This window comes from Oryctolagus cuniculus, chromosome 15, assembly GCF_051225735.1.
Source record: "Oryctolagus cuniculus isolate XC-2025 breed Fujian yellow rabbit chromosome 15, ASM5122573v1, whole genome shotgun sequence".
NCBI lineage: Eukaryota > Metazoa > Chordata > Mammalia > Lagomorpha > Leporidae > Oryctolagus > Oryctolagus cuniculus.
Genome location: NC_142881.1, coordinates 67,813,647 through 67,830,036, shown reverse-complemented (window position 1 = coordinate 67,830,036; position 16,390 = coordinate 67,813,647). Strand labels below are relative to the sequence as shown.

Sequence of the window (16,390 nt, the reverse complement as noted above, 5' to 3'; positions counted from 1 at the left end):
CAGGAGAAGCCCATGGGTGCAAGTGTTTTTAGTGACAAAAACCCACGAAATAAGCAGTTGGCAAATTCCTGGAGTCCCCTCATGGGGCTCATAGTCAAGCATTATTGTTATCCTTGTGAAATTGCTTTCAACTACGAGGGTCTGCTCCACATGCGACAGCGTTCCTTTCCCCTAAAGAGCCCAGCCGGTGTCCATGGAGCCCTTACTCAGGCCCAGGCACTGCCTGGCCTGCATGAGTAACTCCTTTCGAAAAATAAAGAAGTCTTTGGCTACTGATTGGGCATTTCAGACACTTCGTTGTGCGCCTAAATCATTTACACTTGTTTATGGTCAGTCGATGTTGCCTTTGGCCAGGAATTATTTGTTCACAGAATTAAGCAAAGCTTTGAAAACCAAAAGGCCAGTCATATCTTTTTTTTAAAATGTTTTCTTTTCTCTCTTTTTTAAGAGTTTTCCATTCATTTGAAAGAGTTCCACAGAGAGAGAAGGAGTGGCAGAGAGAAAGAGAGAGGTGTCTTCCATTTGCTGGTTCAATCTCCAACTGACTGCAATGGCTGGAGCTGTGCCAGTCTGAAGCCAGGAGCCAGGAGCTTCCTCTGGGTCTCCCACATGGGTGCAGGGGCCCAAGGACTTGGGCCATCCTCCACTGCCTTCCCAGGCCATAGCAGAGAGCCGGATCGGAAGTGGAGCAGCCGGGATATGAACTGGCACCCATATGGGATGCTGATGTTTCAGGGCGCTAACCCGCTGCACCACAGCATTGGCCTTGGCAGTCATATCTGAAATGATTACTGGTGTAGGGCTGTTGGCCATCTTCAGACACCGAGTGGGCAGGCCCTGTGGATGTCAGTCATGACAATGGCCAGCCATCTATAAAAGTTCAAATTGGGAGTCATGGGGACAACTTTAGCTGCTTTCATGGCCTAACTTTCCTAAACATTCCCTGTTCTAAAGGAGCCACCGAGACCCGTGCTATCCTCTGGATACCAAGCTGGTGAGGCAGTCCCAAGCCGGGTGTGGTGGATGTGGCAGATAATGTCTAAAATGGGCATCTGCATTCATTGGCAGCCCCGTGGCTCACCACACATCATGGCTAACACTGAAAGTTGAGTGTAGAAGTTTCTCACAGGTGGGAGCTGGGGCCTCTGCCCATCGCTCAGCCTTTGCTGAGTCTTGTGATGTCACCTTTGCAGCCGGAAGGGAGTGATGCTACGACTGTGGTGTTGTATCCACCCCAGGTCCCAGCCCACTGAGGACCCACCCAGCACCCCCTTCTCAGGTACCCACGAGGGCCTTTTGGTCTAGCCCTGCCTGCCCGCCCGGAAAGAGCAAAAACTGAAATACCCATGCCTTTCCCCCACTCCCTCATCTTTGTGATACTGGGGCTGGATTGCCCGCTCTGGGATGTCGGGCGCGCAGCTTAAGGGCCTTGGAGTCCCGAGGGGTTATCTGAAAGGACAGAGTAAGAACACAAGGTGCTTGAGGATTAGATGTGGTCACAGGGCCACAGAACACCCTGTGTTTATTGCATGCGGATGTCACCTGAATCCCACCATGTCATGCTTACGGTGGACCGGCCCCTGCACAAGACCCTTATCTCTTTAAATCAATTCTCAGGATAATCTCATGAGTCCGGGAGTAGCTCCAGCCTCTGGGAGTCCAACTCTGACTTGTTAGTTGTAAAATGCAGAGTTAGTACCTTGTCCAGGACTCTCAGTTGTTGGCGAGTGAGTTAAGCCGGGGCTGTCGGGTGTGAATCTCACGTGTTAGATTTGTCAGAATCAGGGGACCCGGCAGAGGTCGTTTGGGAGGGGGATCTTTTGAGCGTTATTCATATCACACCCTGTGAACACTCACCCCTGCTCTCAACCTTTGACTGTTTTCTATCGTATTTGTAATCATTGAAGATACCATAAATTCTGCCTCTGTTTTCCCCATAATATCTTTCCTTAAGCAATCGCCCCTGGAATTTTCAGTAATTTTTCCATAGTCACCGTCCACCCTTCACGCTTCTGCAGGGCCTCCAGTGGGTGCTTCCCCAGACCCCGGCTGGCGGAAGCAGATCTAATGCTGGTGCTGACTTAGAAAGGGCGGCCTCTCCCATCCGTCAATTCCAAGTGCATTTGAACATTTTCAATATGTGAGCTCCTTGCTAACTTTCACTGCAGGGAAAACAAAATGGAGGGGGATGGTTATTGGCATAAAAGGGGGAGGCCGTACATCTTCAGATCAGATACAAGACAGATTGGAACAGTATGGGTCCTCCAAGGTCGCCATGATAATGTACCTAATAACTCTCCGTGGGCAAAAAGGCAACCTGCTTTCAATCAATCTCGCGTTTTCTGAGCAAAAATACCAATTATGTTGAAGGAAGTTTTTTTTTTCCTTCCTTTTTGATAAAGACTGCTCTCCACCCCAGAAATCAGGTTGTAGTTAAAAGATATATATTTTCAATTGTCTAGAATGGTATTGGACAGCTAGCGCCAAATGGAAAAGCCATTCCTTTTTTTTTTTTTCCCTTCCCTCTCCTGCCAGCATTTGTCTACTTCTTAAGAGAAGTGAAAGCTAATTAAAGGCTTAAGGGATAATATTGATTGCATTGGAATATATTTTATATGTACCCAGCACATTTCCAAGTAAGAGAACCCTGGCTTTTTCTAAGGCTGAATAAATCAACCAGCTGAGCCTTTGATTCCAGGGCTGGGTAGCGGGGGGAGGCTCGTCTCCTCCCCTCCCACTTCACACACATCTTTTCCAGGGATGAATGATTTCAGAGGAGGGAGAGAGGCTGCTGGCAGATGCGCCTGCAGTCTTTCACGTACAGGGTAGGAAGGATGGGTGTCAGGCATTTCCACTGACCTATCATTGACTGGGGTCCAGCTTTGAGTAATACCTGGGCTTCGACTACGAGAGAGCTTTGAACTTCACAGTGCCCTGTGTGGGCGGCTGGCTGGGTGGTTTTAACCTCTGAGCTTCCTTTTGTGTTAAATATGGATGAGAAACTTGACCAGGATGCCACACACCTTTGGAAGCAGAGAATCCTCTGTGACTTTCACATCCATAAGACAAGAACAGCCTCAGCTATACCTGGCCTGCGGGGATACCCGTGCATTGGATTTGTGGTGGCCTTGTTCTTAAACTTGGAACTCTGTGGGCAGAAAGCAGTAGAATGGTATTGAGCAGCTGTATTACATTTGTTGGCAGGGTCGGGGTGGGGGGGCGGTCTGGTCTGGAGGAGGAAACCTGTTTCCTGGTCACTTTGAATACATTTGGAAAGTTCAGAATCAGAGACCTTATCTAGCACCTGTAAATTCACTTGCAGCCCGATTTTAAAATTTATTTAGTTTATTTGAAAAGCAGATTGGGGGAATATATATAGCCCCCATCCACTGATTCACTCTCCATGACAGGAGATGCTGGGACAGGCCAAGCTGGGAGCCAGGAACTCAATCAAGGTCTTTCCTATAGCCGGCAAGGATCCAATTACTTGAGCCATTACTGCTGCCTCCCAGGGGTGCACATTAGCAAAAAGCTGGAATTGGGAGCGACACCACTGGGACTGGAATTTAGGCACTCCCGTATGGGACGCAAGTGTCCCAAGTCGAGCTTAACTGCCCTACCAAATGCCCACCACTGCAGCTAGATTTTTCCCTATAAAATCACATGTGCCACAGGAAATATTTACAAATATGACATAGTAAATAGTTACGTGAGTATAATCCACGTGTTCCCTGGTATTGTATAGTCTGATACACTGTGTATTTCACAGCCTTGTAGTCAAGAGGGACCTTGTGAACAGGCTTCGGGCATACGTGAGCACTGGCTGCAGGGCAGAGGGATCCTGGCTCTCTCCTTAAGAACCAGTGACATCTCCCCTCCCCCTTGACGGCCTCCGCTTGCTGGATCGCTAAGTGCACCACCGTAACAATAACAGTCCATAATGGAGATATTATTAACTGCCTCGTGCATTTTATTGATTTACTCTTTGTTCTGCATCATTATCCTTTCACCAATGAGTTTACTGCATTATTCTCACATACTTAGTCAAGCACCAAATTACAACGAAAGGGCAGGCTCTTGTAATGGCATCTAATGGAACATTGCAGAAGCCATCATTGCTGCCTCCCATTATGAGCTGCCTCCAACCAATGAGCTTTCTGCCTTACTGGAATGTGCACAGAGCAATTACGAAGTGCAAAGGACCCAGCCGTGTTAAATTTTACCCAGGAAATTACCGTACTGCGTGCTCACCACCTGCCCAAGTCTTAAAGCACACATAGCGATCCGTCCTCTATCCCTGCCAGTCAGGGGAGCCCAGGGTCATACACCGAGCCCCATGCTACACACAGTCTCATCTCTGGAAGATATCAGCTGTGTCTCCACAGTCAGTCCCCAGCTTTCGGTTTTTGGGGTAAACTCGTGCTCCAAAGTGCTTACTCCTAATTGGGACATCATATAGCAAATAAAGTGGACACGGGGTAGCCTAGTGCCAAAATTAGATTGGACCAGGTGCCCACAGGTATTGGAGGGATGCTGCTCTCAACGTTTCTGGGGGAAGTGCTCATTTCCTGGGCTCAGACACTGTTTCCCAAAACACCAGTCTAGGGCAAAGCAAGCAGTTCCAACCCTACTCGTTCCTTGCTTCTTCCCATCTTGAAGCCAATACCTTCGCCCTTCCAGAAATCGCAGGTACCCTCTGAGCATTGCAGGGACGCATGGCTGCGTGTGATCTTTGATTCCGTAGGCATTCTCTCCCCATTTAGCCCTGAGTAATGCTCACTTACTGTAAAGTGTTCCATGCCCCCATTGTCGGAGGAGTTATGGTGGAAAAATGCAAAATTTCCTTTTTACTGCTTATGACCAGCAGAGCCTATAACGTGTCAAGCCACACATTAGCCACCCTGATAAAAGTCCGCTTTCTTACACACAAAATCATCGTTTCAGCAAGATTTGTTATCTCATTACCTGATAAGCTCTATGTCATAAACCAAGACTCATACTGTAAATCTCCCGGGAGGACGCTTTGTGGGCAGAAAGGGAGAGATATGAATCTGCAAGGGACTTGATAGTGCAGCATTTAAGCTCAAGCATAATGTCACTTATTGTTAAATGCCTAAAACCACTTGGCCAAATGGTTGGGCTTTTAATAGGATTTTGTGCAGCATCAGGTGAGAAGCCATATGCCTGTTCTGTCTGGGAGTCTCTGAGCACCTGCTAGCACCGCCGCTTTGCCTCACAGCCCTCTGGGGGTGGGAGCTGGCTTTATGGAAGAGAAGGGTGGAGATGAACGCTTGCCCTGCAGCTGTCTTGCTTCTTCTGCCTTGCCAGGGTTGGGGTGTGGGGTCATGTTGCTGCGCCTGGCCTGAGCTAACTGGCCTCTCCTGTTCAGGCACATTGTGGTCTGTGGACATATCACTCTGGAGAGTGTTTCCAACTTCCTGAAGGACTTTCTACACAAGGACCGGGACGATGTCAATGTGGAGATCGTCTTTCTTCACAAGTAAGAAGCAGCTCCTGCCATTACTGGATGCTCTACCCAAACCATGCACCCTGCCAGGGCACTCTCTGGGCATCTTCAGGGGTGGCGGTGGTGGGGGTTGTTGGGGATCAAGGCAGAGTTGAATAAGCCATGATCCCTGTTGACCTTGGAGAGAACATTCCAGAATCAATAGAAAGGGAAGCAACACACAAGTTCAGTGATGAGAACAGAACCTGCTTCTGCAGAGACAGTTCTGGGACCACATCTGAGTTGCTCTCTGGGACAAATGCTAGTAAAGTCCCTATGGGTCCTACTCATTATGGCTGTCCCCCCAGCCAGTGGGACCTGCACAATCCACGTGTATATGCAATGTCTGGTGTGGGATAATTAACTGTAGGGGGTGTACATATCAAGAGTGTAGGAGTAAGGCAGCAACCAAGCTAGACACCAATACCAGAGGAATCAGGATGGAAAGTAATGATAATAACAACTGCTATTCCTAGGAGCCTAGGGTGGGGCCCTAGGCCAGTCTTTCATCTAATTTACAGATGAAGGAAAAGTCCATGCCCTGGACTCACGTTCCTCTAACTGAATCCTCACTCAACAATTAATGGAGGTTAATCAAGTTAAGCAAATAATCTATGTAAAGTGCACAGAGCAGAATCAGCCATGTTGTTGAGGGCTCAATAAATGTTAGCTGTTATCATGAACGATCAAATAGATTAGGCTGCACAGTCAGCTTGGAGGTAGGCCTTATCACGTGTGTTTCCCAGGTGAAGAGAGAAGAATATCTGCCCTCTACCCAATGCTGTTGAGGTGTTAAGCTTTGCCTGATGCCCCTGTTAGGTGAAAGCTAGCTTGCAACAGAAAGAGAGACAGTTGAGCAGCTCTGCCATGTTCACGGGGGAGGACCGCCATCCTCCTCCTCTTTCATGGAGATGGAGCTAACATGGAGCCAGCCCTGGTACCACATTGCAGAAGCTCCCATGTTGGTGTTGGCATGACACGGTGCTGACCCCCCCGGGCTCAGTCTGCCCTGCAGGCTCCCTGTTCTGTGGGTCTGTCCCTCGCATGTTTGTTCACAGAATGCCAGACTTCTGACTTGGCACCGTGTTGGATGGAGCACTACCATTGTCCATCTCTGCACTGGGTACTCCAGACTCTAAAAAGACAAAGCCATAGTCACACAGCAGTGAGCGCCCCTAGTCTAATTCAGTGCTCGGCTACTGACCCAGTTCCCAGCTGAGCGTTTCTGAAAGTTCAAGAGAGGCCTGATCTGTGGGTTCTTCCCTCACGTTGGTTGAGCATTTCAGGATGAGTACACATGCAGCAATTAAAGGACATAGATCCAGGATTGTCCAGTGAATGCTGAAGTCAGCTTCATCACGTGGCAGAACCACATAGGGCGTCCCTATCAGGGAGCCATCAGGGCTGCTTGTATTGTCAGGGCTGGCTTCTGTGAGAGGTGGGACCTATGTAGATTTGGAAGACTGGTCGGACTCACAAAGGGGCTGTTCTTCTCTCACCTCCTGTTTAAGTTGGAATAAAAAGCCACCTGCTAATGCTTCAATCGCTAGCATTCACCTTTGCGTCCTCAGCATATATCAATAGCAGATTTGCAGTAGATGACCCGGTTCATTAACCTCCTGAAGCTTTGACTTGATGATATGAGTTTAAATGAGCTAATAATTGCCAAGTGCTTAGAATATTGTCCGCCACTTAGGAAATGTTCAAAAACGTGAACAATGAATGTTGCTAAATAATAAGTGGCAAGCAAGAGTTGACTTAGCACAGTAGCTGACATGCTAATTCCTAACACAGTACTTATAGGTAGTAGATATTTTATGTCTCTGCAGAGTTAATCAAGGAGTAAATGGGTCACTTGTTACATCCTTATCCTCCAGTGAGTGTCTGCACAGTCCTGCCCTAAGAATGGTCGTGAGGACCATGCACACATAGAAACAACATCAGTGCTAAGAGTAAATTAAGTCCCGTGCTTCACAGAGGTGACTTTTTGGATCTAGGCCTGGAGAATGAGAAATCTGTCAAGCTGGGAAGCAGGGGAAGCCTCCTAAGAGCAGAATGGCCCTGCTGGGGGAATCTTGGGCCAGTCTCTCTTGTATTAGTCAGGGTTCTCCAGCGAAAGTCAGTAGGTGAGAGCTGCAGATACAGAGGTAGAGGTAGAGATTACAGGGAGCTGGCCCTCTGTATCTGTAGGGTCTGCATCATTGAATTTAGCTAACCATGGGTCAAAAATTGTGAGAAAAAATAGCATCTGTACTGTTCGGATCAGAGTTTGTTTTTCTTGTCATTAATTCCTAAACAATAAGGTATAATAATATCTCATTTACATTGTTTTAGGAATTATAAGCAATCTAGAGGTGACTTATATTGGAGGATGTATATAGTTTGTATGTGAATAATGCAGCATTGTGTATAACAGATCCCCTTATATAAGGGACTTAACTATCCTCAGATTTTGGTCCATGATGGGTCCTGGATCTAATTTCCTACAGATACTGAGGAATGACTGTATCTATCTATTGATCTGGAGATTGATTGTGAGGGTTTAGCACACTTGAATATGAAGGCTGTGCAGTCCCACAATCTGCTGTTTGGAGGCTTGGAGACTCCAGAAGGCTGGGGTGTATTTCAGTTTGAGTCAAAAGGCCTGAGAACCAGTGGCAGGGCGGGGTGGGGAGGCAGGTTGTAGGTGCTGTACCTCCAAGCCCAAGGGTAAGAGAAGATGATGTGAAATGTCCCAGCTCAAGGAAGCAAGCAAGAAGGAAAAGGAGCAGATCCTTCCTCCCTCTGTCTTTTGGTTTCTTCAGGCCCTTAAAGGATTGGATGAGGACCCTCCCTGCTGAGAAAGGCAAACTACTTTAGTGAGTTTGCTGACTCGATAGGAATCTCATGCAGACACACCCAGAGATAATGTTTAACCTGGGCACCTCACCTGTGTTGTAGTCACATGGACCCACAAAATTAACTATTGTCCTGCATTACAGCCCCAGCTTCTCTGCTCACAAAATGAAGACATTGTATCCTGTAGGTCTCAACCTTTATAAAGACCATGAACTCCTTCATTTTACATTGGTGCTGGTTTTGGTTTTATGTTGAGCTGGATTTTACCTTTCTTGAATGTGAGCCTTCTATTTATGGCAAGAAAAAGGGCTGCTTTGAGGTGGAAGTCTTTCCCCAAGTCCCAATATGGAAGAGAGAGGGGGAAATGGGGCATGTCAGCTGGAAACCCCAGCTCCTGTATGTTAATGCCTGTTCCTTCTCTCTGCAGCATTTCCCCTAACCTGGAGCTGGAAGCTCTGTTCAAAAGACATTTTACTCAGGTGGAATTTTATCAGGGTTCAGTCCTCAATCCACATGATCTTGCACGAGTCAAGGTAAGGAGGAAGAGGTGACTTCTGCATTTATTCCGTCTGGGGGGAGGGGTGGATCTTGCAGTCTGACTCTTTGATGAGGGGAATATGACTCCCGGAATGACCAATGTCATCTCCTAAACCCCTAATGAAATAAGTCACATCCCAGCCTTGACGTCACCCTTCTATTGGGCGTAGGACCTCATGCTACCTACTGGCATGTACTGGACCACCTAGAAGAATTCCTCACTGGGACTTAACATCTTTCAGCATGAAACTTACATCTAAAGGAGTAGACCAGTTGTACCCATCCAGTAATCTTACATGTAATGTAATAGTCAAGTAATCCCCATCTTGAATGCTTACGTTGACCTCAATATAGCTGTGACACCTAGTTTTCACATCTGAGAGAAACATTAGGGTACAGTATGAAATCGAATTTTACTAAGCCATAAACCATTTTGAGCATTTTCCACCCCAACTAAAGACTCAGGCGGCAAAAGTGCACCTGCTGGTGTTGGACATCACTTGATAATGAGCTCATCTTTCTTTCCAGATCTTGCTAAGTTAGGATGTTCTCATGCAGCACGTGTGAAGCTTAGAAGGGAAAGGCAAAATGGCGTGTGCTGCACTCTCATTTTGTAAGCATACCTCGCATTTGCATGCCAGTGGGTGGATATTAGTATTGTGAGTTCGCTGAAGCCTAATGCTGGCTGTGGCCATCACTAATTCTGTAAGTAATAAAGTTGGAAAATATGAGCAATCCAAACGGATTTGGGTAAATTGCTGGCATTGTCAAAGGAATCTTGAGACAATTTGTGACATACCATGGAGGGGACTGCACCTTCCCAGCAGATGCAACCGTGTCCTTTCTGTGAGGGACAACACACCACGCAGGACCGATTTCCAACGTGAACCAGCAGGAGAATTCTAACGCTTATGTAGTCTGGTTCCTATTACCCAGGCATGACCCAAGTGGTGCATAAAGTGAAGCCTTGTGAGAACTTAGAGAAGGTGGTTATTATTCATGGACCTAATTTAAATGCAAACAGTTATTAGCACATGGAGCTCACAGTCCCCCCTAAGGAAGAACCCCCTTTCGGCTCATGTTTAGATAAGTTGTGTTTTGAGTGTGTCTGTAGCAAACCCTTTTATGCACATTGATTTCTTGTCTTTTGAATGCTTGAACACTACTGGAATACTGAGCAGTGCTGAGGTATCTGGCTTGGGATGCTGATCTCTTCCTGGTCCACAGACAGTGACGACATAGCGCTTGGCAGGCTAAATTTCTGAACTCCTCACTGCTCAGCTAACTGGCTGACTGGTTTAGCCCACCGGCCTTCATTCCCTAACTGGAAAAATGAGGATGATGATGCAGATGGTTGAGGAAGGAGGTGAGGGGCGAACTGGAGACTTAGTTAATTGTTTCTACGTGTAAGCAAATGTGCCAAATGAAAAGTACAATTAGCAAGGTACACGATGTATCCTCAGACAGAAACAGGATGAAATGTTTACACTGTAAGAAGAATGCACGACCTACACTTTTGACAAAAACTATAATCTCTCAGGATTGTTTTCTGCTTTTTTTGCAAAGCACCAGGCTCTCTCAGAGAGCTGTCAAGAGAGAGAGGCCGCAGTGGAGCGTGGCTGTTTATATGTTTGTGTTCTGTGATTTTTCCTTTTGGTGTCTTAGATAGAGTCAGCAGATGCGTGCCTGATCCTTGCCAACAAGTACTGCGCCGACCCCGACGCTGAAGACGCCTCCAACATCATGAGGTAACCTTGGGGGCTGTGTCCCACTCGCAGCCTTTTGGGATACTCTGCAGGGGGCTATGTCTTCCAGGCCTTTTTTTCTCTGAGAAGTCTCCTGCACAGGCCTGGGGTGGAGGGCGAGCCGTGGCTGTCCTGGGCGAGGAGGCAGGGCCATCCAGGGCTACTTGCGGCCCCATCTCCGGCCCCATATCCCTTTCTCATTTCAGAAGCAAAGTTGTTGGGTGCTTGTTCTTTCCATACACCCCTAGCCACATCCCACGACTATGAAATGACTTCAAAAGTCAGGACATTTTTCTCTAGGTAGTTAAAGGTCCTTTGCACGTTGTCTCTTCTTTAGCGTCACTGCAGAGCACTTGTTTGAGCTGGACGGGGATAAGACAGAGAATCTTTGGGAGAGAAACGTCACTCCCACTGTCCTCTCAGGAACCCTCCCCTAATTGCACACAGCAATCCTTTGGTCCAAAGACCCCCCTCTCCCTGCAGCTTGGGTTTCTGAGCCCTGGGGATTGACCTGGGGCCAGGGCCTTTGTCTTTGCTTTTAATCAGTGGCCCCAAGAGATAGGAGCTTTCCCTTCAGTGAGGTGAGGGAATCCTCCTGTCCATTCCGGATGCATGAGCTCTCCCCACAGCATCTGGTCCTGATGTCTCGCAGGCAACATCTGGAACAGGCTTCTCTTTCCACTCATTTTGCTTTGGCAATGTGCGTAATCGTTTCCCGGAAGCTGATGGGGGAGCTCCTTCCAGGCTGTGCAGAGAGCACCATGGGGCCTGGCTTCACACCTGGGCCCTTCCCCAACTAGACACACCTGGAAAGTGGCTGTGCCAGCCTCCTTTTAGGATGTGTCACTTGTCCTTTTTTTTTTTTTTAATAAATAGGATATCTGTCCTGCGACATGTTTTCCTATTATTTGAAGCGATGAAAATGCAGATTTTAAGGAACTAGGCTTCATTTGTTTTCAAATAAAAAAAAAAAAAGAGGAAGCTTTATGTTGAGACTCCTCAGAGAAGTTTGGGGCTGGCCCCATCCTGCAGAAGTGATCATAGGAAAGGGTAACAGCTTTGATGTGGACATCTGTCTTCATCATAATACTGCATTTGCACTCTGTGATGAGGTCGAAGACGTTTAGGTCCTAGGCATAGAAATGACTGGGGAAATGTAGTATCAGAAATGTAGTGACGCCATCCATGAAGGAGAAGCAGGACTAAGGGCCAGTTAGCAAAAGGAGATGGGAAGCTCAGGGTTAAGAATGGGCTCTGTCTTCCTCTTATTTGTATAATCCTCTTTCCTGCTTAGTTTAATGAGACCAGTCTGCCCCCTCTGAAATTAAAATGTCAAAGATCTGTTTGAAAGGAGGGAGTGCAGAGAGCATCCTGACGCTGGGAACTGCAGGGCCGGGGCTGACAGAGGCTCAGAGCCCTTGAGTTATAAGCATCGCCCAACACAGCACTTCTTCAAAAATAAAATGAAATCCGTCAAGTGCAAAAGCCCAGGGTGGATTTGTGCAGGGTGAAGCTGGGGTGTGATCCATTTCCTGAATTCCCAAGTTGCAGCTTTTCAGCTGAAACTGCGCCCTGGCTGCCTTCTCTCCCCGTCTTTGCACAAGAAGGGGTGAAGCAGGGAGCGTCGCTGGGTGGGAAGTTCGTGGGGGCGGTGGTAAGACCTGCGCTTGCATCCCTGATGAGGCTTAGGAGGTGGGCCTTTCTGTGGAATTCCATTCGTTAGCTTTCCTTGTCACAGAAGGAAATGTACAATGTCACCTCTGACAGAGTCGGTAATGACAAAAACCATAACTTACACGTGGAGAGAGCTTTTAATGATTTCAAAGCATTCTCACATCTGGTCTCCCATTTGCTGCTCATACCAAGCCTGTGAAGTAAATAAAGCAGGTACCGGTGCCCCCAGTGTCCAGATGAGGAAACAGGACCAGAGAGCTCAGGGATTTCCTGAAGGTCGCCCCTTTCCTTAGCACAATAGCTGTGACTGGAGCCCAGGTGTTTCCATTCTGCTGCTCTCTGCCCCTCCCCTCTCAGCACAGTGATTGACACTACTGAGAACCAGTGAGGGCTGAGGGCTGGGTCGGGGCAGGCGATGTGGGTTGCTACAGAGTACGGACTGAGATTTTCCACCAACTCATGTCCCCCCACAGGACCTTGGCACTTGTCTTTAACCAGCCTTATATTATTGTTTAGACTCGGTTAGCTATGGGACGCTCAGTCCCAGATCCCATTCTAAGAACCCTGCTTAGCCACCATTTCTGCAAGTGGCCAAGTGTGTGTGACGAAAGAGCCACTTGGCATGCTGCTTGTCTGCTTTGTCATTGTTGTCTTAAATTATTAACTCAGAGAACAGACTCAGAGCACATCTTTAGGTGGCCCCCAGAAGGTGAGAGGTGACACATGCCCAAGACCCCAAGCTCTGAGCTTGCTTTCCATGTCCACATGGGTAGTGTTAGGAAAAGAGGCACAGAATAGAGAGGAGGCATTACACCAATCTACAGCCAGACCGAATTTATTCAGAGAAAATAAATTTGTATAGGTAGGTGACCAACTGTTGGCATGCATGTTGATGGAACACGTGGCAGAAGGCCCTGAACTAAGGGGCTGGGCCTTTTTATATTTTAGGAGGGCTAGGGATGGGGGTTGCGGGTAGGGGGCATCAGGTAGAGGTGAATTCCTGGAACTGGTCTTTCAGGTGGCCATGTGGTGCCTTGGGAACCTGGGAAAGAATGCAGGGATTCAATAGGGGTTCAAGGCAATAGGGTGGGAGACTTGATTGAGATCCAAGGGCAAGGGATCAATTCCAGTGTTCATCTCTCTTTTGGAGGATGAGTGAGAATGGCTAAGGCTTATGTCCTTGTTTCATCAGGTAGTAAGCCTGTGGCTCCTGTTCCAGAATTCCTTCCCAAGTCCTCCAGGTTACACACACACACACACACACACACACCCCAGCACCAAGGCATCCCACAGCTGCTGCACACTAGCCCAGGAAATAGCCTGTGACAATTTTGTGATTTCTCTTCCAACACCACCAAGAGGTAAGGTGGCGGAAATGCTGTTGAAGTTGGTCCAGTGCCTTGAGGCCCTCTGAATGGCCTTGGCTGCTGGCCCCACGTGTGCCCCATTTGGAGATAATCAGGTTCATCTTCCTCTCAGACTCTGTGGGACAGGCCCTTCCTGCCTCAGCGTTGGTTCTTTCTTTTGCAGAGTCATCTCCATAAAGAACTACCATCCGAAGATACGGATCATCACCCAGATGCTGCAGTACCACAATAAGGTAGGCCAGTGAGGGCCTGGTCCAGGCTTGAAGGCATCTGCATGGCTGTCATTTCAGTCTCTGCCACCTCTCCATGCAGCCACACATGAGTGCGCCCACACACAGACACCAGTGCAAGACAAAGGCCTGAGTGAAGATAGAAATCTCCCCAGCAGGGGTGGATGTCTGGCCTAACGAGTGAGACACCCACATCCCACACTGGAGCGCCTGGTTCAGGTCTCTGCTCTGGCTCCTGATTTCAGCTTCTTCCGAATGTGTACCCTGGGGGGCATCAGGTGATGGCTCAAGCAGTTGGGTCCCTTCTTCCACCCATACCAGAGACACAGATTGAATTCCCAGCCCCTGAATTCAGCCTGGTACAGACCCGCTCTTTGAAGGCATTTGGGGAATGAATCAGCTAATGAGTGCGCTTGCATATGATCTTCAACCCAGCCCTCCAGCTCTGTCTCTGTACCTCTCAAATAAGTTAAAACCAAAAATATCCCTGGCACATTTCTTTACTCCTGACAACTGGTTTGCAGCTGGCCACTAGAGGGGAACTCCTTCATGTACCGATTTGTTCTTTCAGGAAGCATCCATTGAATGTCAGGATTGGATATTTTGTATTCTTAGGTTGCAGCCATACCTTGGTTCCAACAGCTTCATCTTTATGTACTGCATTTCTTCATTGCGTTAGTGATTGACTCGCTACTGTGCAGCGAGCACTCTCTGATGCCCAGAGGGCTGTCATTGAAGGAGGGGGCTGGATTTGTGCCCTCAGCTGAAGAGTTCAGGGGTAAAGCAGGCCCCAGGCAGCTGACAGGGCGTCTCTATCTGACATCAGGTGCGTTGAAGGAGCGTCGTGCTGAACACAGGATGTGCAGCATGGCATTCTTGCATTCGGGATGAGAATTTGCAGAGCTGAATTCAGGAAGATAGTTGACTTTCCAGAGATTGAACGTAAAGGAATGTTTAGCTCGGGATTGATTGGGAAGAAAACACACATCAGAGTCTGCGTTGTTTCCCGTGATTACCCCTCAGTACACCGGGGTCCAGTCTCTCATTCAGGGGCGCTGCTCCTTCACTTGGCCAGTCAGTAAACTCCCCAGAAGACAGCTTTGGGGGAGGAAAGGTGGCACCTTGCTCTGCTTGACACAGCACCAGCTTTCTCCTTTAATGAAGCTTTGAAACTGGAGGCCACGCCATACCTGGGGCCAGGTGTCCTGTCTGAACAGAATAACTCCCTGCTGGGTGATGAGTGAGAGTGTGCCCCATCTTACAGGCCATATTCCCTGCGAAATAGGCCATCAGGTGACCCAGAGAAATCCCCCTTCTGCCAAATGCACCAGCACCATGCCATTATCCTGTAATTGCTGGCAGTTGCTGGCAAACGCCGGCCCATTGTGGAGGCCCAGCAGCGACCATTGTTGAGTGGAGCCTGCTGTCAGTGGCTGGCCCACGGCTGGGAACTGCTGCCCGCTGCCAAGCACTGGCCAGCCCTCGGCAGGTGGCTCTGCGGCACACGCTGCTCTGCAGCCAGTGGGCTTGGTGGTGGGCACCACCAGGTCACGTTCTCCTGTCTGGAAACTCAAGGACACTGAAGAGAGAAAGTGAGGACATTGGGAACCCACAGGCGTCAGCCCGGGGCTGTTTTTTGACAGCAGCCCTTGTAGGCAGGGGTGAATTTTGTTAATAAGATTGTGACTGGTGACAGCCCCTGCCACTGTGACTGTTCCTTCTTTCATTTGTTATTTGAAATTTCCTTTAGTGTGGGAGTACTTTAAGCTGTTGTTTAGATTTTTGGCTGAATTTAGATTGAATAGGAAAATTAATGTTGTATGTGTAGAAAGGGATGTCAGTTCTTGCTTTTTTTTGTCTCCTTCCAATGAGTGCTTATGTAGTGCCTTCAAGAAATTAAGGAGAGTTACTGTTATGTGGTTCTTGTCAAACTCAAAGTAGCTCACTGGCCTAACATCCAGATGGTACCTGGCCGGGAATAGCATGATCCTAGCACCTGATGTCTGACGAATCTAGGCATTGAGGTACCCAGAACAGCAATGAAGCCACCCACCGACCCATAATTATTTGTTTAGAACACGTTTTGTTTAGAATTATCTAGGAATATTTGGGTTTGAGGGTTAGGCAAAAATCACTTACAGATCCCTGTAAGATTAGGAAGGCCCAGGGATAGAGTGACTTTGACCCAAGGTGTGTTTTTCTGCCATTTCATCCTCTCTCTTCCAGCGAGAGGACGAACACCCTGGTCATCGCTTTGACCCCATTCCTTGTAGAGCTCCAGTAGGACATTCTCTCTTTTCCTCCACAGTTTTGCTGTGTATCTTAAGATGCTTCCACCTAACCTTTTAACGTGTTTTCTTTCTTTTCTCTTTTGATATTTGTTTTCTTCCCATCTTGGTTCTTTCTCTATACCTGCCTTAGATATCCAGAAATTTCTACCAGTAAAACTTGTTTTCGGGAAGATCTGGGATGTGCATGTAAATTCATGTTACA

The 16,390-nt window shown here is 48.0% G+C and overlaps 1 protein-coding gene across 23 annotated transcripts in view; it reads left to right on the top strand.

Moving 5' to 3' along the window:
• Window positions 1–16,390, top strand: part of KCNMA1 (potassium calcium-activated channel subfamily M alpha 1) — a 783,049-nt gene that overhangs the window by 550,987 nt on the left and 215,672 nt on the right. For all 23 annotated transcript variants that reach the window (XM_070056978.2, XM_070056977.2, XM_070056983.2 and 20 more), the window contains 4 exon segments: window positions 5,390–5,500; window positions 8,772–8,877; window positions 10,547–10,629; window positions 13,831–13,900. In XM_070056978.2, coding sequence (XP_069913079.1) covers window positions 5,390–5,500; window positions 8,772–8,877; window positions 10,547–10,629; window positions 13,831–13,900 — 370 coding nt within the window.